At 45.9% G+C, this 27,914-nt stretch overlaps 2 protein-coding genes across 5 annotated transcripts in view; one reads left to right on the top strand and one right to left on the bottom strand.

Moving 5' to 3' along the window:
* The window catches only part of LOC139056396 (uncharacterized), a 117,575-nt gene extending 104,646 nt beyond the window's left edge, over positions 1 to 12,929 (bottom strand). Inside the window, exon 1 of the mRNA XM_070534601.1 lies at positions 12,859 to 12,929. The gene's annotated coding sequence lies outside the window, so the exon portion shown is untranslated. The remainder of the gene's footprint in view (positions 1 to 12,858) is intronic.
* A 1,198-nt stretch (positions 12,930 to 14,127) lies between these two features.
* NFAT (NFAT nuclear factor) overlaps positions 14,128 to 27,914 on the top strand; it is a 102,722-nt gene continuing 88,935 nt past the window's right edge. Inside the window, exons 1-3 of one of the 4 annotated variants that reach the window (XM_070530949.1) lie at positions 14,128 to 14,351; positions 19,097 to 19,186; positions 21,653 to 21,909. In XM_070530949.1, coding sequence (XP_070387050.1) covers positions 19,120 to 19,186; positions 21,653 to 21,909 — 324 coding nt within the window. In that variant the 5' untranslated portion in view covers positions 14,128 to 14,351; positions 19,097 to 19,119. Of the gene's footprint in view, positions 14,352 to 14,389; positions 14,570 to 19,093; positions 19,187 to 21,652; positions 21,910 to 27,914 lie in introns of those variants that run through there. The other 3 variants (XM_070530948.1, XM_070530951.1, XM_070530950.1) reach the window with 3 other exon arrangements.

Raw genomic sequence — 27,914 nt, 5'->3', positions numbered from 1 at the left:
TCCAAGTGTGTTCTACTCCAACCAAATTAAAAGGTACTCCTTACGGCATTAGCGAAGACTACTCCCGCCAGGTCCAAAATGCGCGGATGCATCTTATCGCGTTTGCAAAAAACAAATCTATGCCTTATTCACTTCATTACAAAACATTGCACATCAACTGCAACCGATATGTCTTTGACGAGTCATTTCAAAGTGTCCAAGAAATAACATAGCTATCACGCCGTCAAAAACTGCCTTACTGTGCTACACCTGCCGCCCGTTCAATTCCGTAATTTTCAGTTATCTACACATACGAAGCATCCTTGCAAAACGTGATACTATATCAAATCTTGTCTCATCATCCGAAGGCAACCTGTTCATACTAACCGAAACATGGCTCTCAGATGACGTTCTTGATACTGAAATATTAGAAGACCTGCCTAACTTTGAACTAATTCGCAAAGATCGGCAAGGACGCAGAGGAGGAGGCGTCCTTATAGCCATTAAAAAAGAAATATCGTTTTCCACCATTGACATGAGCTCTGACTTAGAAATTTTATGGATCCTCTGTCGTGCCAAACCTGAACTACTACTTGTAGGTGTACGCTACCGCCCCCCCCCCTCTGGCAGTTCTGCAGATTTTCCCAGAATACTTAATAACATGCTAAGCCAACTAGTAAAAAAATACCCTAACGCGCACATTCTGCTATTCGGGGACTTCAATTATCCAAACAATGATTGGTCTAACCCTCAAATAACTACCGGTAGCACTGAATCCAAAGAGTTCGTTAATGTCTGTCTGAATTATAACCTTTCTCAATTGGTAACTGAACCAACGCGTGTCGAACATAATGCCAACATTCTAGACCTAGTACTGTCTTCAAATCCTGAAACACTATCGTCTCTTACTTACTGTAACGAAATAAGTGACCACAAAGTAATTCATGCTACATTCCCCTTATTTCCGACCCCCCGCCATACTCATAAAAAACAATCCGCCTTTACGATAAAGGCAATTACCCGGCAATAAATAATGAATTTGAAGAATTCTACGAGGAATTCAAAACGGCCTTTCAACACCAATCTGTTCAATGAAATTAGCACCCTTAACTGAAAAATACATTGTCGATTCAAGCTAACCGCCATAAACCATGGTTCACAAAAAATCTGAAAGCACTCAAGAATAAGAAAAAGCGCCTATTTCGACAAGCTAAGCAAAACCTGAACGATCACTCGTGGAACAGGTACTACGTAGCAGAACGCATTCACCTATCAGCAATCCGCTCACGCAAATACGCTTTCTTTCATTTCGATCTGGCTAACATGATAAGTGAAAATCCAAAGAAATTCTGGCAAATCATTAACCCGCTGCCATCACGCACTATCTCCTTGCCGAATGAGCAGGGTGAAATCTTATCTTACTCAGACATTGCTAACACATTTAATGCAGCCTTTTCTTCAGTGTTCACTTAAGAACCAGACACTCCCTTATCTACGTTTCTTGCGCCGTCTCTACCTACAATGCCGGCCATCACTTTCTCGATACATGGAATTTCAAATATAATAGATATTATTAAACTTTCATCATCCGCAGGTCTCGACGAAATCACATCCAAGTTTAAAAAAAAACACTAAGTTCATCTCTGCAGCATGCTTAACATTGTTGTTTTCACAGTCATTGTCTTCTGAAAACCTCCCGAAAGAATGGAACATGAGCAAGGTCGTTCCAGTCTACAAATCGGGCAATAAAAGTTTGCCCTTGAACATTTCCCATTTCCCCATTTCCATCACGTCGGTGCCCTGTAAGATCATGGAACATGTTATATACACCCACATAATTAACTCCCTTGATACTAACAATTTCTATGACCAATCCGAGCACGGATTCTGCAAGGGACTAACTTGCGAAACACAATTGGCTATTTTTCTTCACGATCTACACTCAAATCTTGATATTAGCATACAAACTGACGCAATTTTCCTTGACTTCGCAAAAGCATTCGACAAAGTAGCTCACCAACGACTGCTCCTAAAACTTTCACGATTAAACCTACATCCTGCAGTTTTAACATGGATAGAACAATTCCTCACTAATCGCATGCAGTCGGTGTACGTCAATAACAATACTTCTGAGTCCCTACCCGTAACGACAGGCGTCCCTCAGGGCTCGGTACTAGGCCCCCTCCTATTTTTAATATACATTAATGATCTACCATTACACGTGTCGTTCAAAATCTGCATGTACGCTGATGACTGTCATTTACCGCTCAGTTACTAACGATAATGACCAAGTCGCCCTTCAGGAAGACTTAAACACTATTCAGAATTAGTGTCAACGTTGGTTAATGGTCCTAAGCCCTACTAAATGTAAAGCAATGTCGTTCTCCCGCCGTTCTAACCCATTGGTATTTCAGTACGAAATCGCTAACGAACAAATTCAGTGTGTAAGCAATTATAAGTAGCTGGTTGTTACCGTCTCAAATGATCTGGACTGGTGTGTGCATGTGACTAACGTTATCTCTTCAGCTAACAGATCACTTGGGTTCCTACGACGTCACTTAAAAAACGCACCTCAGCATGTGAAACTATTAGCTTATAAGACACTAATACGACCCAAACTAGAATACGCATCAGCCATTTGGAGCCCTCCCAGACTTTCCTCATTACCGCCCTTGAGGCATTCCAGAATCGGGCCATCCGGTTCATTCACTCCGCTTTTTCATACGATGTCAGCGTAACTTCATTAAAAGTGGAATCTGGCCTACAAACCCTTTCCCACCGCCGTTTAATTGCCAGCTTATCATTATTTCACAAATTCTACCACAGCAGACTCAATCGTGTACCATATATCTTGCCACCATCACGCATATCCCATCGCATAGGACATTCCTTAAACGTAGCTCGTCCACACGCGCGCACTATCACTTTGGCATCTTCTTTTTTCCCTCGAACAGCCAAAGACTGGAATGGCCTTGCGCACAACATCGTTTCTATACCCAGCTCATCTGCCTTCATAGAAGAAATTGCCTCGCATTATGCCTTGTAACATTTTGATATTGTTTGTTTCTCATATTCTTTGCAACCCACCCTTTATGTAATACCCCGAAGAGGGGTCTTTAAGGAAATAAATTGAAAGTGAAAGTATTCATTAATTGTTTTCAGAGCACAAAATTAGCAACCTACACATTTAAAATTTTCGGAACACGTCACCAAAAAGCGGCCGCCACTCCTTCAAAATATGATATACGAGTGTCTGCTATAGTTCTCCTGCCAGAAAGCAAGTGCTATAGTGTAGCTCTTATTTAGAAACAGCCTGAAAGTGAAATCGGCAGAGTCAAAAGTGAACACATTGCCTTTAGAAAAAATTCAAGTCAGTGCTCTATTGGTATTGAAATGGCTGTGCACGTTCGACTAAGGTCATTTTCGCAAACATATCTACAATGAGTCATGATTACACAATTAAAGTCGACGTTAGACCTGTAAGAGGGTTGACTGGATTTTTGATGGTGATAAGAGACTGATTGACACTGCAACTCTATGTAGACCATCTCTGGACAGAGATTCAATAGTTGCAGCGTTTGATAATCCAACAATGTCATGGCGTAAGGCGCATGAATCGTTGGGCGCGGCTGATTATAATACTTGATCCGGACCTCTTCCCTCGCCCGCAGGTTAAATATCGCAAACTGATCGTATTTTCAAATACGGTTTGACGGTCCCAAAAAACTTAGAAAGATGCAAGTAGCGCAAGCTGAAATTTGTTGGGGCGGGAACTGCCCAGCGTCAGGTCTTCTCTGCAATGCGAGGGTGTATGACGAATCCCGCGCATCGTCCGTTACAGCCCGCACCGAAGAGGCCCAGATGACAACCCTCGCGGCCCAAGCAGGGGATACGTAGTAAAATCATGACATATGTGGCCACTCTAATAAGAAAGAAAATTTAGCTGCAACTGTAGTTTTGTAGGATTTTCCTGTGTGCAGACGAAACTGCAGCTTTCAGAAGTAGGGGGGGGGGGGTCAAATTGCATACTTCGCCCTCTCCCCCCCTACACACACACTTCTGACAGGGAGAAGGCAAGTGTAATCGACGTGAGGATCGCTGTCTGCTCCAGAACATACCCCAACGCATTTATTTGATCCGCCGACAGTGCAGTCAATATTGTCGCCATCAATAACTACACTTGTTGGAGAGTTTTAGGTTAGGGGACGCAAGCCACACTCCTGCGCTGGGGGACTCAAACCGCAGGGCACACAACATAATCCAAACTGAGCACAAAGGAGCTCAAATGTCCCTCAATGGAGTTTGCTCCACCCAACGCTTGGGTGCCGCTTGCGTCCCCTAATTTACACTCGCTATTTTCCTTTACGGGTGCAAGATCGCCCATTAAAGTTTATATTCCTGAAGCTCATCATCGCTTGCCTGTCGGCCTGCGTCCGTCACTTTCACTTGACACAAAAGTTTTTTTGTTGTGCTGTTGGACAGAGTGATTCACTCTTGAAGTATACTTTCTCTGTTGAAAACGCGCAGAGAAATAACAAACGGTGTAGTTTGCGAAACACTGCCGTTGTGGCTATCGCCATAGAACACCAGCGTCCGATTTCAGCGCCACGCACGCGTCAAAGCCCGCGGGCTGTGAGCATTCTGCACGGTGGCCTGGGAAACTCCGACGAACAGAACATCTGAACGACCGGATGGTCGTCGCGACCAAGCGCCACCGACGCGGTTCACGTGGCGCCATCTCGTTTACAAAAAAAAAAAAAAACTAGCTACGATTATATTAACGCGATAGCGTTAAGGAGCCCATGTCGCAGAAAAGCCCGTGTCGTAAGGAAATGACTGAACTAAGTGAAGTTCTCAAGCTAGAATACGTGGAAAAATCGTAAACTATGACTTAGAGACAACCTACAGACATGATGGTTCTCGGATTGTAATTTCAATATACGAAAGAAACATAATTCTGTTAAGCGAAAACTCAAACAAACCGCTGTTCCAGCGTTTCTACAATGCATATACCGGAGGCGGCGCCCACCATTTGCGCACGCCGGCGCGTAAATATCGCAAAAGAGTCCACGGAGCGGTGCGCCCGCTGCCTTGAAACACTTCCAGATGGCGCTCGCCTCCACCGCCTCCACCGTTTGCGTTGAATGGGAAGGGATGAGGAGCGAGGAGAAAGTTCATATCAACAAGAGACTGAGGCAGGGGTGCCCTTTATCCCCACTGCTGCTTATGATGTACATGGTGACGATGGAGAGGGCGCTAGTGGGAAGTAATATCGTCTTTAATCTCTCATACAAACAGGCAGGTACAGCAGTCTAGAGCAGCAGCTTCCAGGTTTATTTTATGTGGACGACATTGTCTTGCTAGCTAACAAGCAAAGTGATTTGCAACGTCTGGCTAATATCTGTGGACAGGAAGGCAACGATTTAGGCTTGAAGTTTAGTGTTAGAAAATCAGGTGTTATGGTATTCAATGAAAACAGTGAACAGACAGTGGAGATACAGGGCCAAGAAATACCTCGGGTAACAGAATATAGAACCTTGGTATATGGATAAACGAAGGCAATGGATATATGGAAACACAGGAAAAAGAACTGGCTGTGGCTTAGCTAAGGTTAAGCCCAGGATGCGAAGCATACTAGCCTTTATTTTAACGCGACAGCGTTAAGGAGCTCGTGTCGCAGAAAAGCCGGTGTCGTCGGCGTCGGCTCAGGCGTGCGGCGCTTGCCCAGGCGCACATTTCGTTGTCGCGCCGAACGCTGCGTTGCTCGACGCTCACCGCGTCCGATGCGGGGCACGTAGTCGCTGCGCCGTAGCAAAGCCACCTAGAAACAATCTCTGTAGCACGCCGCAACCTTCGCTTCTCATTCCAACGAGCAGCTCTGTCTCCAGGAGGCATGTCACCTCGTGAGTGTCTAGCAGAGGCAAGCGCAGCTGCTTATATACCGCCGCGACGCCGCGAGCGACGGCGCGAGTTGGAGCCCCGTTTCTCCTCTGTCGTGACGTCACGGTGTCACGTGGTATTGAAGGCGACACCGCCGCGCCTGAGGAGCTGGGTTGAGCTCTAGTAATATGCTTCGCATAAAACATAACAGTAAAGGGGAAGAGAAATGCAGCCATAATGAAGCACAGAGCGCTATGGGGATACAATAGGTACGAGGTCCTCCGAGGTATGTGGAAAGGTGTAATGGTTCCAGGACTTACTTTTGGAAATGCGGTTGTTTGCTATAAATCAGGGGTACAATCAAGACTCGACGGGAACCAAAGGTCAGTGGGTCGCCTCGCGTTGGGCGCTCACGGGAAGACTACAAATGAAGCTGTGCAGGGTGATATGGGCTGGACTAGTTTTGAAGTGAGGGAAGCTTGCAGTAAAATTGAGTATGAAGAACGGCTGAGGAACATGGAAGAAAGTAAATGGGCTGGGAGAGTGTTCAGGTATCTGTACAGGAAAAACATTGATTCACAGTGGAGGAAAAGAACTAGGAAGCTTACCAGCAAGTATGCGGCCTGTAGGGTGGACAACACAACAACAAAGGTCAAGCGGAAAGTCAGAGAAGCTGAATTAATCTCATGGGTGGCGGCAATGGAAAAGAAACCTGCCATGAGTAACTACTTAAGAGGAAAAAACGAAATCAGGAAAGAAACCATTTATGATAACTCAAAAAGAAGCTCATTACTTTTCGAAGCGAGATCAGGATGCCTTAGAACACGCACCTATAAAGCGGGATATAAGAAGGAAGAAGAAGCATGTGCTTGCTGTGGTAAAGCTGGGGAAACAACGGAGCATGTTTTATTAGAATGTGAAGACGTCTACCCAGCGGTCGATTTAGGCACCACTGGCCTCCTTGAAGCCCTTGGGTTCAGAGGGAGCAGTGGTAAAGCAAACATGTCCGCAATAGACATTAGTAAGAGGCGACTGGAGGACTGGTGGAAGAAAAATAGGGAAACGACAAAAGACGGAGACGTACAAAAGCACAGTTCGCAATAGGGGATCAGAAAATTTGGGCGTGGTAGTTCATAGTGTTTTTTTTTCTTTTTTCATTGTTTAACGTAGGTCGAATATTAGGCAGTATAGTAGCAAGAGCTTGGTGGCGCAACCCACCGCCCCGTTCCAAAGGGGACGCTCATAACATCCATCCATCCATCCATCATAAAGCCCCTTAAACTTCGAAAAGTAGTGACACTCTCCTCCTCCGCCTTCCCTCCTCCTCGTTTCTCCTCTCTTTCATGCTCCCTCCTCGACCGTGGCGCCGCCTACAGTGCTCGAGCGTAGCAACGGCGCCAACATGCGCTCCTCGCTACTCCGTAGACGCTTCATGAGCAAAAATGGCGCTGATGCACGGTGCGAGGGCCCACGTGATGCTATTAGGCCAATAGCGACGCCGCGTCAGCCTCGGCCAGAGTGCGCGAGGAGGAGGCGGCATTCTTGAAAGCGTGGCACTACTTTACGAAGTTTAAGTGGTTTTACCGCATCATAGCGCATCACGGCCCATGCAAGAGGCCGCGTCTCTACCAGGAAGCCCTCCTTCGCACATAGCGTTGGCCGCGAACGTTTCCCGGTAAACATTACAGTTACATACCCTGCAGTTGCCGGGAAGCGTGAGAAGCATTAAGGGATCTTTGAATGATGTCGCCTTCCACTCTTAAAGGAGAAACTTAAGCGTCCTCCAAATTTTTCGAGTGGATAACGATTTCTTTCGGCAATGGGTGAGGGTGCGGATATCTATTAGACAGTCATTTAAAGGATGGCCTGACGTTTGTGCGCAGGCGCGAGTACGAGCGGCTGCGAGAGAGAAAATGTGGGAGCTTTTGCTGCATGAATATCTGTCGGTCTGTCTTCACCTAGGTTGCTACGGCGGAGAACTTTCTTTGCTCGTTTTGCACGCGTTTGTGCCCTAGACATGCCAGCAATGCGGAGAGTGGTCGAGTTTACGCTCCGACGCTGGCTGCCCGCGCGGTGAGGCAGTTGTCCCGGACGCGTATTTACAATTGCTAGTAGGTACAGCGGGGCGTGGCACTTGCGCAGATGCCGGACGTTTGCGTGCATGCGTGGTAAGAGCGGGTGCGAGAGTGGAAATGTGGGGACTTTTGCTCCTTGAATATATGAATGCCTAGGCACTACGGAGGAGTTTTAGCGCATGTTGTATGCGTTTGTCCCTAGGCGTGTCGGCAGGAGTCGCGGGGCGCGGTTGTGCTGAACTTAGTGTCGCAAGTTGGCGGCTGGACGTGTGTATATTTATTCAATTGGTTTTTTTTTTACTAATTGGAACAACGCGTCATTATTTCGCATTATTGGCGGCGCCTTCAGGACACCAAAGCGGCAACGGGGACACCAAAGCTAGAACTCGGACTGGTCCGTGGGCTGGGGCTCACCGAGGCCTGCGCGTGCCAGGGGTGTATAAGATCGGCTGTCCGCTATCGCGGATAGCCATTTTTTTATGCGAACACCCCCTGGCACGCTTCGGCTTCCGCGGCCCCAACCCACGGGCCGCCCTGCTTCCAGCTTTGATGCCCCCGCTACCCCTTGGGTGCCCCGGAGATCCGGCGCCGTCTGCTTTATTGTAACCTCAAGTGCTCTCCTAAAGCCTCCGTTTGCCGGTTACATGTGCCCTCCTGGAGCAGTGCAAGGAAAAAATCCAATCTATCGTCGCGACGAAAAAAGTGACCCGTGACTTATACAACTCCAGTCAGAACCTTGCCCCTTCAGACACAGCGATTACCAAATGGGGCGTCCGTGCCCACTGCCTCAGTGCGCGGGCAGCCAGCGGCGGAGCGTAAACAAACTCGACCGCACTCCGCAATGCTGGCATGTCTAGGGGACAAACGCATACAGCACGTGCTAAGAAACCTCCTCCGTAGTGCCTAGGCAGAGTCATATATTAAAGCGAAAGCTTTATATATACTGGCCGCGAACTTGCGATTTCGCCGTGGCGGTGCTCCGAGGAGACGCATGACGTCACAACGAACGCCTCGCCGCGGATATTTCTGTCTCACTCTCTCGCTCCCTAGTCACTACTGCGCATGCGACACTAGTAGCACCGAGCCACAGGTGTTCCGCCGCTGCACAGCGCCGCGACTTTCCGGCGCCGCCGTTTGATATGACGTCACACGCGTTCCTTTTCGTTGCGCTCGCCTCCGCTCGCTTCGCCAGCTGCGTCACATGCCTGATAACATGTCGAAGGATTGAAAAGGAGAGCTCGAGTGCGCCGTAACCATAGCTGATGCGTCAGTATGGATGGCGACAATTCTGATAAGCAGGAGGAGGCCTGGAATCGACATTGGAACGAGATGAAGAGGAAATGGATCGACCAGGAAACAGACGAACAGCGCGCCGAACGAGTGGCTATACGCCGCAATATAGCTAGACAACCAGACTAACCTGGACTTGCAATCAAGATTAACCAAGGCTAACCATGATATGCCTTAGCTTTCGCTACGTATATCCTGGCATAGCCGAGCTAAGCCACTGCTAATTTTTTCAAGGAGCAAAGGCCCCCAGATTTGCTCTCTCGTATCCGCTCATACTCGCTCCTGCGCAGAAACGTCGAGCGCCGCGAAAAACGCCCCGCCCCGCTGTACCAGACTTTCACGTGCCTGCGGCGCTAGTGCTGAGCATGCCGGATTAAACCTTTCTTGCACCTTACGGCGCTCTGCCTTCAAAAAAAAAAGAAAAGAAACGCTGATTTTTTCCGACGGGGCAGTAGGGGCCTGTTCCGACTGGGGGTCCGAAGACGTGGGATCCTCTTTCCTCTTCGAGGAGTGAGTGAACGTGAGGCTGGGTCCAACATTCAGGACGTTTGACAAACACGTTTATATTTACATATGTACAAGAAAATGCAAAGTAATACAGAAATGTTGATGATGAAGTTGTAGTCGCCGATCATTCTCGCCGTCCGTTGCTCCTTTATGCCTTGCGTGATCATTGTTCAGTCACTTCCCCCAATCTGGCGTCAGGGGCCCGATGACATCAGGTCCCACCAATCAACACCCTCTAGAGAACTTAAGGCCTTCTGGCTGACCCTCTCAACACCAACACCAATCCGGAGGTCGGTTGCCCTTTCCCTAAAATGGGAACTTGGTCGGACGCACGCGCATCACTAGGTACAAACAGGGAAAGGAGGAAAACGTACGCTGACTCCGATCGTACACTGACAGGTAATGGCCGTATCATGCTAATTGCTCAAACCTCTCCTGAACGAGGTACTCTCACGCTGGGCATAAATCATCCGTTTTGATAACCATTTTGACGAGGCCGTCGGCCCGTTTCCCATGTTGCATCTGGGTCGCAAGCCCCAAGGGTAGCGTTGGCCTGGCGCACAACTGGAAGCATCCGAAGGTCCTGGCAAAGCATTAGTCGACTGCTAACAGAACAACTTGTTTATTCTAGCATCTCAAAAGAGCGGCCAGTCAGGTCGACCGAAGTGGAGAGACGGGAGAGCACGCTACTCGACGGAAGAATTCGGAGCCTCTCTTGGCGTCCGGGGCAGCTGCTTTTATACTCTCGGAGCCGAGGGCAAGAAGGAACGGCTTGCGAGAGGCGCCCGTGACGGCGGGGCACGGACACGCTGAGAGACACGTTGAGACGAGTAGGTGACGCATCCGCAGGGCCGGCGCCGGTCAGACCTTCTCGCTTCACAGTTGGGGGAGCTCCTCTCCCCGGCTGCCGCGCTTTGACAAGCGTGGGCACCAACATGCACACACGAAGACACGTGGCATTGAAACATGCCTGGACGCGCATGGCAGGAGGCGTTACGGCAGCGCTGAACGGGCCAAAATGTCCGCCGCTTTGAATGAAGCCTCGGCGTCCGTTGCATCCGCGCCGGCTATACCGCGCGTCGTAGACGAAACGTAACACCCATAATCGCGCGAGCCGTGACCGGAGGTTGTCGCGGGGCGAACGGCCGACCACAACAGGGCCGTAGTAGAGGCCCGGCCTTATTCGGTCATTCCAGCGACGCAGGTGGCGCCACCCGGCCCTCCTTCTAAGCAGTCACCCGGAGATAGAAATCTGCGACGTCCCCTTTGAGTGAAATAAACGCACAGCGCCTTAGCAACCGCGATTGAACGCCACTGCCTGATGTCACGTCGTGAGGATTATTGGCTTTGCGTCTCATCCACCTTAGGTTAGGTTAAGGTTAGCGTAAAAGGCGTTTACGGTGTCGAGGCGTATTCTCAGAGCGGTTACGCCGCGCGAATGTTTGTCTTTGCGTCTCGGCCACATTAGCTTATGTTAGCTAAAATGCGTTATGATGGCTAGGCGTATTCTCACAGCGGTTAGGCCGTGAGGATTATTGTCTTTTCGCCTCGGCCAAGTTTGGTTAGGTTAACGTGAGGTTACGTTAGATTATCGTAAGAGACGTTAGGGTAGCACGACGTATTCTCAAAGCAGTTACAGGGGCGTCGAGCGTCACCGGTGGCCCTTCAGCCACTGCGTTCAACCGCGGTTGCTAAGGCGCTATTTCTAGCTAGATTTCCAATAAATGCTGCCCGGCCTCTACTACGGTCCCTACTGCTCCCACGGAAACATCTGTGATGCTTTCAGGGTACATCGCCGTAGAAAGAGAGAGATGAAAAGGAAAGGCAGGGAGGTTAACCAGATATCAGTCTCCGGTTTGCTACCCTACACTGGGGATGGGAGACAGGGGTTAGAAAGATGACAGAGAGGTAAACGCAAAAAAAAAGAACACGCACACATGGAGACACACACACACACACACAAAACGCGTTCCAGTTAAAGACGTTCGCGAAGGCCGGTAGATAATAATAATGTAATATATGGGGTTTTACGTGCCAAAACCACTTTCTGATTATGAGGCACGCCGTAGTGGGGGACTCCGGAAATTTTGACCACTTGGGGTTCTTTAACGTGCACCTAAATCTAAGTACACGGGTGTTTTCGCATTTCGCCCCCATCGAAATGCGGCCGCCGTGGCCGGGATTAAGGCCGGTAGATCGCAGAAAGCGCAATAGCGCTTGCACGGCCTTCTTCTGTGGCGTTAGGTACCTTTGGTGGTGTAAAATTCTGTTTTCCGATAGCGGTTGGTCGTCCAGTTGGTCAAGTTCGTGGCGAAGGCATTTCCTCTGTGGACTGTACTGCGGGCAAGCGCACAACATATGTTGTTGATTCTTCACGGCCGCAGTGGTCACAGGTTGCGGTCTCGGTCATCCCTATGCGGATTGCATAGGCTTTGGTAGGGCAACGTCCAACCAGAGTCGATACAAGAGCGCGGCGTCTCCACGGCGAAGCTGTGATGGCACTCGGATACTTAATGTCGGATCAAGGGAGTACAGTCGAGTATTCCTTAAATGTGGCTAATTCCATTGCGACGTGGTGCACTGCCGAGCAAGCAGGCGGAGCTTCCGTGCTGCGTCAGTTCTAGAAAGTGGAATTGGTACGTGGTGCTCTTCAATATGGGCTGAGCGGGCAGCTTGATCGGCCCGTCCATTGCCGATAATCCCGCAGTGACTTCGAAGCCATTGGAAGGTTATTTCATGGCCTGCATCACTTATACCGCCGTAAGGCGCAAGAAAGCTATGATCCGCCACGACTGACTTAGTACGAGCGCCGCAGGTGCGAAACAGTCTGTCCGACACAGCGGGGCGGTAGCGCCCGCTACCTCACCTATTTTACCACGCCGGCAGCCAGCGTCCGAGCCTTAACCATTCCGCAATGCCGGCACGCCTAGGGACAAAAGCATACAACACACGCTGAGGAGCCAAAGCCCCCACATTTTCTCTCCCGCGCCCGCTCTTACCCGCGCCTGCGCAAAAACGTCGGGCCGGCTCGTCGGATATCTGAGGGCGAGATGCGTAAATCCACGGCGAACACAACCCATCAGCAGCCAAGGAAGAAATGTACGAAAACAGCGCTGCGTACGCTCACCTACGTCTACCGTGCCTGCAGCATCGAATCAGTCTCCCAAGTTTACGCTGCCATCTGTCGCAGTTACATAGAAACAAGTGATATGGCCGACTTCATAATACTGGATTGTGCTCGTCTATTTCCACATCCAACCGAGGGCACCACGCTACCGCAGGCCCTCAGATTCTCAACAAAAGAGGGGTAGTTCGATGCCTCTGGCGTGAAAATCACGAAAGCTGGGGTGAAGGAACGGTGGCTGAGGCGCGGCACTTTGAATACGCATATTTCTCCCTATTGGTAGAGGTTAGAAAGGTTCTAACGTGGTTCTAACCTTCTAGCATCTGTACCAGCGTGTGCTCTGTTATCCATGTTTTTGAGTTACTGCTTTTTTTTTACACCGGTTAGGCTATAGTATCCGTAGCACCCATTTCAAAGGGAGCATCCACACATCATCATCATGCGTGTGCAAGAACTAGAGTGCAAGAACGCAGCGATTCCTTGGGCGCTGATTTCGTTCATTCGTTGAACCTGAATGCACTCTTATATGGTGGTAGCTGTAGTAACACCAGTAGTGCCTCGCATTTTAGTTCTTTAAGCCAACATGTCTGTTATTCTTCATTTTCGAAATACGCTTCCGAGCAATAATGTGGCCAGAAAATGCTTTCGGGAGTGCGGGGAGGGTATCCTTCCGACGAGTATCCGGAAACAGCGACCAAACCGAACGCCAAACCAGCACCCGACACTTCGGCGTACGAGCAGGCCACGTACTAACCCAGAAATTTCGGGGCAGGCGCGTGTCCGGTGTGCCCCCCGCCACCTCTTCCAAGCACGAGTAGACAACGATGGAAGCTTTAAATTTCTGTGTACCGTACTAGGAATTCGGCTATTAAAATGTCAATGTGCAAAATCATTTCAAAGCACCAGTAAGAAGTATTCAAGACGACAAACACGTGTGCGATCCCGTCAGTCGCTTTAGTAATAACGCCTACAAAAATCGGGTCGTACAACGCCAGCCACCTTGCGCCTATGTGGGCAGAGGGTAGCGCCCAAATCGGGGGCTAGGGGGAGTCCAGGCGTCCAGCCTCCCAGACTATCAAGCTATCTGACCGCGCCGCTCGCAGCACGCCGACCGACGCGTATCCGGAAGCAGCGACCAAACCGAACGCCAAACCAGCACCCGACACTTCGGCTACGCCGACTTTGCCCGCAGCAGGTCATGTGACCAGATAGCAGAAAAATACAAAGGAAAAGAAGCGTAGGGTAGGAAAGGAAAACTCGAGAGAGAGAGAGAGAGCATGACGCATGCGCAGAGGCAGTTTCAGGCAGACGGCTGCATAACCTCAATCCTCCTGTTTGTTACCGCGCGACGGAGCGGTTTTGTTTTTTATATTACAGTTTCCGATCGCCCTACATAACCTGATTACATGAAAGCCAAAATTTGGAATACTGTGTCACGATATCGAGAAGACGACGACATCAGGGAAGGAACTGCGCGTCGCTCGCGTGGATTGGAGGTGAGGGTTTCTGGGATCTTGACCCATAATGGCGTCCAACCTCGTAGCAATAACTATATTGATATTGCTTATTTTTGCTTTAATGAGGCCGCGTAGTCCTGCTACGTTGCACTCAGCAACAAACACTCCCAGAACTTATGAGTGTTTGTTGTAATTGCTGTCCATGCTGTCTCGCTTCGTATGTCATGAGAGTCCATGCAGGTCACATACAAGAAGTGGTAAGGTTTGCGTCTGCTCGAGTTGACCTGTGTTGTTATGTGAGTGACTTCGCTGTTCTTGACGTTTACTTAAGAATTCGCAGGCAGCATTTATGTAGTAACTTCGTTGTGAACGAACAGTTTTGCCTCGTGATGCTTGCTGTTACCTCCTTGTCTCAAAATAGGAATCGTGGCTGTGACGGGTCTGCCTTCTCTTTTCTGCTTGGTTGCTTGTGCATTTAGCTATCTGTTCTTCTGTTTCTTTTTTCTGCGTGTTTTTGGTGCGTTCCGCTATTTATGGTGGCTCTCCGAGCTCCTTTGGTTTAGTTGCCGCTGAACAATCGCATATACGAACCATGAGCTGAGAAAAACGGGAAAACAGAAGCCGTGTTCGATATGCCCCTTTTACTCGATCTTCCGTCACGTTTTTTAATCTCGCGGTGTTGCTATCTGCGATAAGTGCTGAGTGTAGAAGCGTCTAGCGCTAAGATTGTCGCCGAAGAGTTTTTTCTATCACGTTCCATCTCACTTGCAAGCCGAGTCAAGGGAAGTGTGGTGACGCGTCGTGTTGCTCTGTTTTTACTCGGCTGTTGTCTTGGCGCACGTATGTACGTACAGGAAATGCAGCGATCGAACGTGTTTCTTATTACGTCTGTCGCCTTGGAGCTTCCCATGGATGTTCGCCGTCCTGTTCTGTGCGCTTATATTGTATCGCTGGGTTCCTGAACGGCGATGGCATGTTAAACAATCGGGGATAAGTCACTCCGCAACGAGGGCGAAAGTACGTGTACGGGACGGGGCTTTCTTTTAATGGTTCGTGTTATGTCAGAATATCAGGAGGGCAACAACCGCCCGCAATAAAGCGATACGGGGTGAAGAGCCCCGCAGCTGCACAGGCTGCACTGCTTGCTTCGGATGCTTTGGAGCGGCCTGGCACTGTTTACAGTCAAGAATCGTCAAGTTGAGGGCGTTGTTAACAAGCTCGTAAACGTCTATTACGAGCGAGCTATCATTGCTTTTTATCTGAAAATTTTTTCTGGACTACTTCGAGTCTTTTAGTCTTAATACGACATTGCAGTATATTAAATGTAGCAAATACGTTATACCAGCGCCTGATTGTACTAGGAGGTGCTTGCTGTACAGTTGCACTCGGATGGAAACTGAATGGCTGTTGACTTTTATGAAAGCAACAAAACAACTGTCAAAATTAAAATACCTTTTTTTTTCACTTTGTTGTTGCCCTAATGACAAGTATTAGGATACATTCAGCTATGAATAATTACTTTAGCATGTTATGGCTATGTCTTCCAGGAAAGGTTGCATAGAAAAGAAAAGCAAATCATTAGCACTTACTCGCATTTTAGTGTTTCATTTGTTTCCTGTGGTATTGATCTTTATTTGGCTCCACGAGGACATAAAATGAAGTTGAACCAATGCTTTTGTTTGCTTTCTAGAGTAATCTCGCACAGCGTGTAAACTCTGGTCACACGGGGCACTTTCGATCGCGATCGAGCCCGATCGCGATCGAATTTCTCCATAGCGATTGGCTCACATTCATAGCTTGCACTTAACCCACTAATGATAGGAGGTCCCCCTGGCAGTTTCTCACTCTGAGACCTCCTGATGCTGTATATAATGTGTAAGCCCGTTTCTTGTGCATGCAATAACAAACAATAAACTAAACTGTGACGCCGGTATTGAACATCTTGCTGTCATGTTATTTTCTTTGTTTAAATGACATTCGTTATTTAAGTACATGCAGGCTACTCTCGCTTCATTATAATGTGTATTCAGGCGCAAAATTTATCAGGTTATGAGTCTGTATGTCGAGCCTTGGAGTTAGTGTACAATTTTTTTTCACTTATTCTTCAGCTTGTCAACTTAGCTTGCTGTTGTGTCTGTGAAGTTTGTTGAGAACAGGCCTATTTCAGGTTTGCACAGCTACTAGACAAGTTTAAATTTTTCATTGCATGCGTGGTCTAAACTTATGTCCTCAGTTTATGCAACAGCACTCTCGTGCAGCCACGGTTTCATAGTGTTCCAGGGAAGAAAGTATAGGAAAATAAGTGCATTTTGAAAAATTTATCTTGCAGCTAAAGAATAACTTAGTGTGCTGAGAACTTCGGAAAGCATATGTGGAAATGCTGTATGGTTCTACTTGTTGCATGCTTTCTTTTTCGTTTTTTTCCCCTTGTATGTCGGTAGTAGCAACTGCCGATTTGCTTCCGGATAGTGTCATTGGCCGCACAAGGGACAACCATGTAGTGTGGTGTGGCTTGTGTGGCTGTCTGTTTTGTTTTCGTTGTTTGTCTTTTACCCATCATTGTAATCTTGTTTCTGGTGCCACATCATGTGCTTTGAGGAAGCCTCTTCTGATAAGGGGGGGGCTATCTGTGGAGTCCTGTTTCTTTTATCCTTACCACTAAAGTGATGGAGACTGAGTGGTGATGGCTGGGATGCCACTGCACATACTTGTGGTGCTTGAGTGGGCACAGCTGGGATCTTGTCAGTTGACCCAAGGCTTTTGGGCATTCTTGTTTGTTGGAGTTTGTCTGTCGCATTCTTTAGGACTTATTTGTTAGGAATTGCGCAGAAAGCTTGTGACCATGTGGATGAGCAACATTCTTGTGTGCAAGTATCAGCTGTAGAGCAAGGCATTAATTAAATTTTGATTGATGGGGTGAGATTCAATTGCCTGAACCTACTCTTTCTTCTGTTGACTCGGGATTCATATTGAAGTTTTTCCAGTACCTTTGTGCACGAAGTTACATATATGTGCAAATTTAATATTTTATTTCATGCCGGTATACTTATGAATCAAAGCTACTTTACAAATGGCATCAGTAACCAGTACTATGAGCACTTATTGTTTTTACTATGAGAAGTGTTGTGTTAATACAACGATGAAACATGATCGTAGTTATGTATTGCTAGCTGAACACACAACTGTGAACAAGCATTGCTTCACAGTGGCTTTATGAGTGCACATGCTTTGTTTACACAAAATGGAACCTTCGATTGTTGAAACACTTCAGAAGATTTTTACAAATTTGCTAGTTTTAACCTGCCTTTGCCCAATTTTGTGCAATTGGAAATACTCAACCTAATAATTTTAGGGGGTTGGTTGCTAAATTTGGCACTGCTTACATTTTACGTGCACTTGCAGTTTTTCTTTTTCTACATATAATTCTACAGCTTTCTTTCTTTCTTCAGTTTCTAGTCAAGCTTTATGCTCCTCATGTTCTAGCTATTCAAAAGCCAGCACTGACCCATGTTTTAAGTGCCTCACTTTTACAACTTGTCTAGAGCTCAGTCAGCTGTGTAAACCCTCGTCTCATGGATGTGCTAAGACAGCTCTCCAATCTGAAAGTGCTTTGGCAATGTTAGCACAGGATGCCTCTTTCCCTCTCCTAGCCAGATAGGCTCCATCCTGTGGTATCTTACTCTTTGCCAAACTTTTGGTGAGCAAAGTACAAGTGAGGCCTGAGCATGCATGAGAGCGACCAGCTTCTAGTGCTGCCAGGAGTTCATTGTCACGGCAATGTCTTTGGTCTAGTGTTTATGTTTTCTGGTGGACCAGATAACGGTCGCTAGTAAATACGCCTGAGGTAGCTGCACTCGCCACTTCTGTTGCCAGGCGCGCTGTTGCGCTGGTGGGTGACGCAGCCAGAGATCAGAAGCTTGTTTACAGGCATGAGGCCTCTTTGAGCAGCTAGACAGTCAGCCTGCTTATCTGTGCCTTTCTAGTGCATATTGTCCAGGAGAATAATTAGGGAAGTGAACCATTTATCAGCCTTGCTATACTGCCTGAATGTCTTTTGGCAGAGTTAATAGAGCAGTGTGACACTGCTGTAGCCAACATTGTATGCAGAAATTTAGGCAACTGTACGAATCTCCCAGTAAAGTTTTTGTGACGATTGTAAAAAAAAAAAAATTATTGGCTATATTACAAGCCTCTCCATCATTCCTGACACTGCAAAGTGCAGTCCAGGAAATATATATATTTTTTAAATACGGACCTGTAGGTATTTTCACTTGTAGGTATCCCACTATTTGTGTAATGTGGCTTCAACATGGTTATGATAGAAGGGATAAATTTTGTTAGCAGAACTGTTTAATTAAGGTGTCATTAACTAGGTCATAATAACCTTTACTTGCTTGGTGTATAACCACTGCAATTTAGAAGAGCATACTCATTAGATGGGAGGGGTTTCACCAGTGTGACTTGCTATCTGGATTCGATAACTCATACTTGTAAACTTACTTTTTGACATGCTATATGAAACATGCTCAAGACCACTCCAATTTAATTCACTGAGCATCTTTTTTCTGAAAGTGAATGTTGAGGCATATGTCAACACATTCAGGATGGCCTTAATCTTTGTCGTGTGTTCATCATGTTTAAGTACATTGTGCTGGTTCCCCGGTCCGATACCTTTATTTTGTGAGTGTGCTCTTTAGAAATAATTTGGTGGTTGTTCACTCAACTTTTTTGCCTTTCTTCCTCTCGCCCCCCAACCCCCACCCCCTTTCTTTATTTCCCAGCAGTTTGAACCTCTCCAAATGTTGACATGGGCAAGATCACCAACCGCCCCCAGGCTGATACTAGTAACTTGCCATCTGGCTACATCTCAAAGGGTGAGCTTGTGCTTCTTTATTTGCCACAGAACTTGTGCAGTCATTTCGAGCCGCTTATTTCATTTGAGTAGCAATATAGGGCTGGGCATTTGGTGCAAACCATTTAAGCCCGAATAGCGGCTGTAGTAAACACTTGTTGCACAGAATTGTAGTGAGCAGTCAAGCAATGAGACAGGAATGAGAACTGATAGAACTTGTGATAACTGCAGTGCATGCATAAGTAATTGATTTATTTATTTATTTATTTATACAAATTCCTACAGCACCCTCATGAGCTTTATTGCAGGGGGGTAAACAATGAAACAAGTACATCAAATACATAGCTACTACAAAATACACAGCATCTGCTTGGCATGTTATACAATAGTAATACCATATGATAATAAAACAAAGAAAAATATCAATTCAGTAATTATCAGAGCAGCAAATATGTGATTGTGATAAAGAAAATAAATAATGAATTTTGTTTTGCATGAAAACTTATGTATGCTACCAAGTCTTTTCTTGACCATTTAGGCTTAGTAGGTTGCACTTCTTATGCAACTACTGTGATTTTAGGTGTAACGGTAACATTCTATTTTGCATGCATCTTGCTGTTCTATTTTGTTTGCACAGCACATGAGCCAAATTTATATCTCGCAGTTTTTAAATGCTAAAACTAAAGCAGGTAACAGTTCTATCCAGATTCTTTTCCTTTTTATGCTATGTCAGCAGTCCGATTGGTGCACAGCCTGCATTTTCACCAGCATTAAATGCCTGGATGAATGCCTGCAGTATTAAATTGCCACCATCACATGAGCAAATTTGCATTGAGCTCTGACCTGGTAAAAAATCTGAACACGTGACTCAGCTTTCTTAGGGAACTGTGCACCTGCTGTATTGTCACAGTGGAGCAATGGCTGTAATGAGGCACAGCGTTTTGCTAAGGGAGCAAAATGGTGGCACCACACTGGCATGCTGTTGTGTTAACTCATGTGCTAGCTGTAGCAAATGACAGTAAGCGAGGGCAGCATTTATGCTGTAAACAAAGCTCTCTTTATGAACTTTTTTGCATAAAATAAGCAATTCATTGCCGAAAGAGGAAGTGTTGGCATCACACTTGAGCAGGAGCAGGATTGGTGATGTCTGGTTACTAGAGGAGAATACAAATCGGTACACATATAGAGAGATGGACAGACAAGACGAGCAAGTTTTTACAATGCTGTATTCAAATGCTTGTCCAGTCTGTCTGTCTCTATGTATGCGGGTCAATTTGCACCCCTCTTCTAATGGCCGTGTTTAACAAAGTAGCCCAACAAAAAATACTCCTACAATGTCTAGTTGCTTACAATTTGATCTTTCATTTAAAAGACGAGGGATGGGTCTTGGTGTTGAGATTTGCTGTAAGCTGATTAGCTGCAGTGTTATTTTCCCTATTACATATGTTGAATTTTGATGAAACTAAACTGGAATGCGTGAATGTAAACAAAAAAGTATTTTAATTCATGGTTTGTGTCCACGTTCTAAGTATAAGAACTTTTGAACTTTTAGATGGAACTGAAGAACATGGGTAGAAAACGTGGATGAAAAAAAAGTTGATTGTTTGTAAAACTACTCTGAAGCTTAGAAGTTGACGAAGAAAACTAAGCTTGGAATTTATAACGTTACGTAACCAGCTGCAGCTGTCACATAGTTTATTCAACTAAAGATTACCACAGCTCAGTTACAGTAGATGGATATCTGCAAACATTTGTGATTATAAATCTTCAATAATAGCATGTGAGTGTTGTACTTACTAATTGTCACCTGCTACATCTACCCTTTACAGTGTACCGTCATACAGCTTATTCTACTGTCATTTACAGGGGACACTTAGCTTGCATGTGGATGAAGTGCTAACGAGTTTGTGTTCCGATAGGAAAAAACGGAAGCTACGAAAGTCTGCTCTTCCCAATTGTTTGATATATACATGATATGCAATCCTGTAAATGTGAAGCTTTTAGAATCCTATAGTATTCAGAATCTTCATTCTCTTCCAAGAGGCATGCAAAACAGTTTCTTTTACCCAGTTTTATTTGTTTGATTGTTTTCAGCTCTTAAGGTCCCTGCATTGTCAACACGGTAGGAAATAGTGATTGTGAATGTGAAAGTCATAATTGCACATGAGAAAATACATTGTTAGTGGAGACAGCGAGCAACATGTTGCACACAATGTAATGTCGCACTGGCCATTGGTGATCTGCCACGCTGCAACCTCTAGGTGCTGTACAGTCCCGATACATTCTCAGGATTCCTTACAGCAAGGGCCAAACTTGCCGGGTAGCATTAGGTAAAAAAAAATTAAAGTTAATGTAGAAGGCTGTTTTCTTGTTCATTATGCTTGTTATTTCTTGCTCTGATGTGCTTTTAATCACTGTTTTGAATTGTTATACATTCTGGAGGTAGTTCATAATATTTTTTCAAATGTGGTCTTGTGTGTGTCTGCAGGGTCTCTGGTGCAAATAGGACTAGCATCATCAGGTGTAAAGGAAGAGCACTATGGCCAGGTGTCTGGGCAGCCAGTGAATTACGATCCAGTATCATCTTACCGAGATTTGCCATATTCGGAACTGAGTGAGCTTGCAAGCGCATTGTGTGAGCAGTCCCACAGGATGGAGTCTAATCTCAGTACACTGGACTGCACTTTGGACACAACCAACCAGCATGAGGATTCTGTGTCTTCTACTGTACGAGACATCGCTCAGGTTTGTGATACCTACCTGGAAAACTTGTAATTACAGCTAGCAATGTAGATTTTGGGTTTGTTTGTATTAGACTATGTGTTGTATGTGCTAACAGACAGAGAGTGAAGTGTGTGTGTGCCTTCTTTGCTGTCCTCATCCTTTAATGCTTGTTTGTAAGCTGATAGCTTAGGTAAAGTAACTTGCATGCTGTGCTTTCGTCTTGTCATAGTACATTTCCGAATGTGTGTTTGCAGTCTGGTGTAACACCTGGTAGCAGTGGCCCTTGCGGCACTAAACAACACATATTCATTCACATGGTAAGATAATTCAAGCACATGTAGTGAAGTGCTGCATGAACACAGATAGCCTAACCAGCCTAGTGTGCAGCATATGGTCTTTTACTATTGCACCTAGAGACCTTCACAAGAGACCTTCACAAGGTTCTTTCTATTGCCAGGGACTGGAATTGACACGAAGCACAATGAAGTGGTGGGAATATCGTGCCATTTTCCCCAATGTGCATTCTATCATCAAGGCTACTTACTATGTGACAGTAGAAATAGGGATTGTAGGGAAAATTGCCCCAATGCTATGCCAAAATGCAACATGTTAAATATGGAGCTGGTGCCAACTATGGGTAACACAAGTGCCTGCCCAGTAATTTGTCTAACCTTAAGTCTCCTCATAATGAGGTGGCAGTATATGTAGATATACTAACCTGGCGCCAGGATACTGTGATACTGCGAGGCGATGTCTCCAGGGAAAGGCACAGGCATTGCACTGCGCTCGTGTTGACCCCTGCTACTATTCCAAACTGTGGCAGATGGGGCGTGCAAATAAAAGTAAATAAAGAACGTTACATGTGGAATTTGCCCCATATGGCAAATCGGTTCTGCAGAATCCCGCAAGGTGGATGAGATTGCACGAAAAAAGTAGCCATCCCACCCGACTGTAGCACAAAGCTAGAAGTAAACCCACATCGATATCTCGGAAAGAAAACTTCACAGTTGAAGAAAAATTCGTACTAGGTACAGGATTGAACACGGGACCAAATCCTGGCATTCTGACCTGTTTTACTCCCATAAAAAGCGATACACCATAATGCAGAACCATACCTGCATTATATCTCTGCCTTATTTCAGTGCCACATGCTATGTACCATTGGCTTCCATTACTCTGAGATAGCCGTTGCTCTGAGCATACAGTTTGGACACCGCCTATTGAGGCATCATCACTTATCACCGCCTACAGCACCTGTATCTAACAAATGCGGGAGCCTCACGATCACTGCAAGCAATTCGCCCAAAGTCGCTATAGCTCTTGCTAGTCAGCTCTCGCCCAGGAATTTATTTTGATATAAACAAAGCACCATAGCCATGAAACTTTGTTTTTTCACAATTGCTAGGCCTATTTTTAAGGACTCGGCTAATGACGAGTGTGCGCCATGGGAAGTTTATGGGTACTTACTTAGTGCACAGTGTTGCGTTTGTTTACTTGTTTACTGAGGGTAGCTGGTTTTAACTTTGTTGCCAGCCCAAGCTTTTGGTGTAAGAAGTCAGTGGCTACCACCCACGGTGATAGCTGGCATAACCACGTCGTGGCTCTGCAACTGACCCATGAGGATACGGGAAGAGGCCATGGCTGCTTCGTGTGCAAAATCTAATAGGGGAAATGAGCAGAGAAGGTCCAAGTGGATGAGCAATAGGTTGCATGAGCATAGGATGCCCAAACAAAGCTTGACCACCAGACTGCTTGTACATAAGCCTGTGTGTGTCTGCGTATCTGTTTCTTTCCACGCCCTCGTTCAGTCGCGCTTGTACACTCTACCATGGGCACTAAGCCTCAAGGTGACGACAGTGAAGCATGCACTTGCCAAAGTGCAGCAAGAAACCAAACAAAAAAACATTGTACTTCGACAAACCACCATGATAATGCCTCGAGATAAAGTAATGTGCAAAGTGATAGCCTGTTTTAAACATGCTAGTCTGTTAAAAAAGTTTTGGCCATGTTTGCATAGGGTGTGCAAAATTCTCATGCAAAAATGTGGCGTGATGCTTTACACAGGAAGTAATATTTCAGTTATAGGAGTGGTTAATTAACATATAATTCATGATACGCCTAACAACAAAAGTTGTTCAGTCTGCCACCTGTTCCGACTGCCACTGTAGCACCTCAATTGTTTGAACTCAAATCTTCAAGCTTGTCTCATACTATACAGTAAAACCTCGTTCATTCAAATTTCACGGCACCGGAAGAAATGTCTGAATTAACCAAATGTCGAATTATCGAGGTTATCAAAAAAACAATAAGCATGCTTTTATTCGACACATTTTTGTTTACTCAATGAATGAGCCAATCACGTTTCTAGTTTTGCACAAAAGCAGTACAGAAGCTGCAATTCTCATCGTCTTGTGGCTGATTAGCGCTCGCAGTGGCAAAAGGCTCGCGACTTTCTTCACAGCACAATTTCGGCGCATGTCTTCATCCGAGACAGGTCTTTTACTACCGGGCGCACATCCTGATTACTTTGTCGCCAGTGAGCTGGTGGCTGTCCATCATGATGTAGCTGGTGCTCTTCATCCTCGAAAGCTTGTCAAAATGAAACCACTGTTTGCTGCCACCGTTGCGGACAAAACCGCGGCCGCTGTCAGTGCGGTTATGGATGGTGACTGCGCACTCATAAAGGCACGCGGCCGACGAGTGCACCGAGTCAAAGTGAAACTATTGTTTGCCACAACCACGACGGGCGAAACTGCAGCAGCTATCAATGCAATCATGTATGGAAACTACACAGTCATGATGGCATGCGGCCAATGCGGTGCTTTGCGCGGTGGTAAATGCAAGAATAAAGACTTTAAAGGCCCAAATAGGCACAAATTTTTCTGGTGTTGCGGTAATTCACGTGTGATTTCTACTGATGACTATGGTGATGCAGACTAGTGATGCACAAACGAAATTTCTGCTCTTTTGTGTTGTACATTTGCGACGCTCTAGCGTTTGCCGAGCTCTGAGAGGTGTCCAAATTAACGAGGATCAAATTAACGAGTTTTTTACTGTATCACAAAATATATCTACCTCAAGTAATTTATTTTACCTGTATGTTAGCTTCAGTGGGTTGCTTAGAAAATACTGCATCATATTCTCATGACCAAAAGCATTTTCTGTGATACTAAACAAACTACCTGCCATTATTTTGTCTAGCTGCTCTAATTATTTTCTCTAACTTACCTTTCTGGAGACTCTGGCATTCATCGTTGCATTTATCAAAATAAACAAATAAATAAATAAATAATAATTTTCGAAGCTTTCTGTGCTTCAAATGCATGATTTCCACCAAATTATCTGATGTGCCAAAGGTAAAACGCTTACTAGATTATGCTCACTTAGGCATCAGTACAGCCTATAGTCTCACCTTATTTAACTTGAGTATGTACCAGCTAGGTCTCAAAATGTCCCCTCAAATTCTTACATTTTTTGAAGAGCATCCCATTTTCTTGGCAATTTGCACTAGTCAGTTTTTCATGTTTTTGTCTTTTACCATGCTTGTTATTTCTGCTACTATTCTAGAGGTTTCGATGTGGTGAACGTAATTTCAGTCTTCACCTGACATAGTCGTCCACTAGAGAAATGCTACAAAGACCATAGTACAAAGGTTCCCGTAGCGAATATGAAACATTGAAATATAATTATTATATATAGTTATGGAAAGGAGGTGAACTGCTAAATGTAATGCATGTGGGCCCAAAGTTAACTCTGCGATCAGAAATGAGCTAACAGAAACTGCAGCTCAGACAAGTAGTATATGTTTCTGATGATATTGAAACAAACTGCCAGAGCAACAGTTCAGGCCAAGGTATTAGCATTATTCCTAAGTGGTTGAGCTTCATATATAGTTCATGTACGAAGCATTAATTTTTTTATTTATGGGAATAAATTGGTGACATTTGGCATGCAGGTGTGATTTGTTATGCTGATATCATAACTGAAATTAGTTTTGTGCTATCTATTACAGTTTTCGAGTTACAATAATGGACAGCCTCTAATGGTCATCCCCAAATTAATTAATTAATTACACGCAAGCTTGCCAAGTTTTTCACATCCGCATGTTCACAAAGGCCCATTCTGTGCAATAAAGCTATTGGTTTATTTTTTAAATGCCGAAATGAGCAAAAAAAATATTTTTTTAACTTTCCTGTGCATATTGTCTTACTAATGACTTTTGCAAAAAAAAACAAATTTTTTATGAGGCGCAGTTAAAAATGGACACCTTTAATGCACTCGTCAATGTTTCAGGATCAAAGTGCAAAAGACAGAATGATTTGGTCTTCATTCGTTGTGAAATGGCACTGGAATGACTGAAAGCAACTGCACAAAGAATGAAAGTTAAGAAAACGGAGCTCAAAGTTTAATTTGTTGTAAACATTTAAATCTTTACTATGAGTACCTAAAACCCGCCTGGGATGTAGTCCCTTGCATGTGAGGAAACATTTTCTTTACATTTTTATGTAGTTCTTTGCATTCTTGCAGCAGTTTCATGCACCTTAGTTGCCTTTTTTGTTCATCGTGCATCCATCCGTCGTGCAGAGGCAGATGACGGCGTATTCAATACCTCCGCTCGTGTCTCTCGTTGCGCAACCTCTTTATTAGTGAGAGTTGGAGCTGAAATCCGCAGTTGAATATTTGAAGCTAAATCTTCTGCTCCACCGATGTCGCGTTGCCATCACGACCTCACATGGACGCACTGTCACCATCGCTCGCGGTCGCGCCTTCACCATCGTTAGCAGACGTGCCTTCAGCATCGCTCGCGGATGCGGTGTTATGTTGTAACGTTGTCAGCACCACATGCGGGCGCGCTTTCCCAGTTGCCCATGTGCGCCGGGCGTGCCTTGTCAACAAGCTCGGCGGCATACGCTTCTACGAGTAGTTTTCTCCCTCTTTTCCACGCCTTTCGCGGTCTTCCATGCACGTGGGCCGTTCGAAACGTGATTCCTTTGGGGCTCGTCACAGAAAAGGTGTGTAAGCTGCCACGATCGTCAATAGAAAGTTTTAGAATAGGGGCCCCAAATCGCAATGCCGTTTTTGCCTTTTTTTCGCTTGCGTTTGCTGCTTTATTTTTCTGTGGAGAAATGCGTCGCTTCAGCTATCTTTAGCTCCGATCTCTTCTCTTTGTGGTGATACTAAGATGGTGGTGCATCGTCAGCGGACTACATGGAGGAAGGAAACTCGGGAGAGGCCCTGATGTCACTCTTTGTGAAGCTAAAATGAAGCCGCAAGTGAAGCTAAAGTGAAGCCCGGTTGCGCTGCACGCAACCGGGCTGCTAGGACGCACGCGCTCTGCAGCAATACTAAACAAAATCATGTAATCACGATGTCTCAATGCATTACCGTTGCCGAAGTCATGTTGAAAGAAGTTTATAATGAACTTCGCAAATTGGGTCGTGAGGTCGAATCGGCTGCTTCTACCGGCTTTTATGAAAATAAACATGCTTTATCAGGCCAGCCAAATGAGCTATTCTCATCAACCGCGGCTACCGGCCGCTGCCCAGTTCTAGCGTGATCTTAAAATAGGTCACCTTTATCGCTGACTTCTACTTGCTTTTCTCTGCTTGGACTTCCGGGTCGCTCAGGCGATCTTGCAAGCTAGACGTCTGGCGATACGAAGAAAATGTACGCATTCTCATTGCACTGCAAGAACGCACTAGAGACACGTACGTACGACACACCGACCCATTTGCGATCCATTTGGAGTTTATGAGCAGAGACACATTCTCGCTCGAAGAATCGTCGTGCTTTATTGAACAAAGTTCGGGTGGCCGCGCATCACTATGACAGCGGGCCGGCGAGGAGGCAAAATGTCATTTCTGACTTCGTGTTTAAATTCATTGACTGCAGCCTGAGGTGCCTTCTTCCCATGGTAAGGGAAGCATCACGTAACCAAAGTTTTGCGATAGCCTGCGCAAGGTGCAGAACAGTATGCGCATAGAACTGGCCGACGTGCGACCATGGAACAGCCATTTGATGTGTTC

This window comes from Dermacentor albipictus, chromosome 1 (genome assembly GCF_038994185.2).
Source record: "Dermacentor albipictus isolate Rhodes 1998 colony chromosome 1, USDA_Dalb.pri_finalv2, whole genome shotgun sequence".
In the NCBI taxonomy this organism is placed as follows: domain Eukaryota; kingdom Metazoa; phylum Arthropoda; class Arachnida; order Ixodida; family Ixodidae; genus Dermacentor; species Dermacentor albipictus.
The sequence above is the reverse complement of the archived record's forward strand: the minus strand, read 5'-3'. Positions and strand labels throughout refer to the sequence as shown.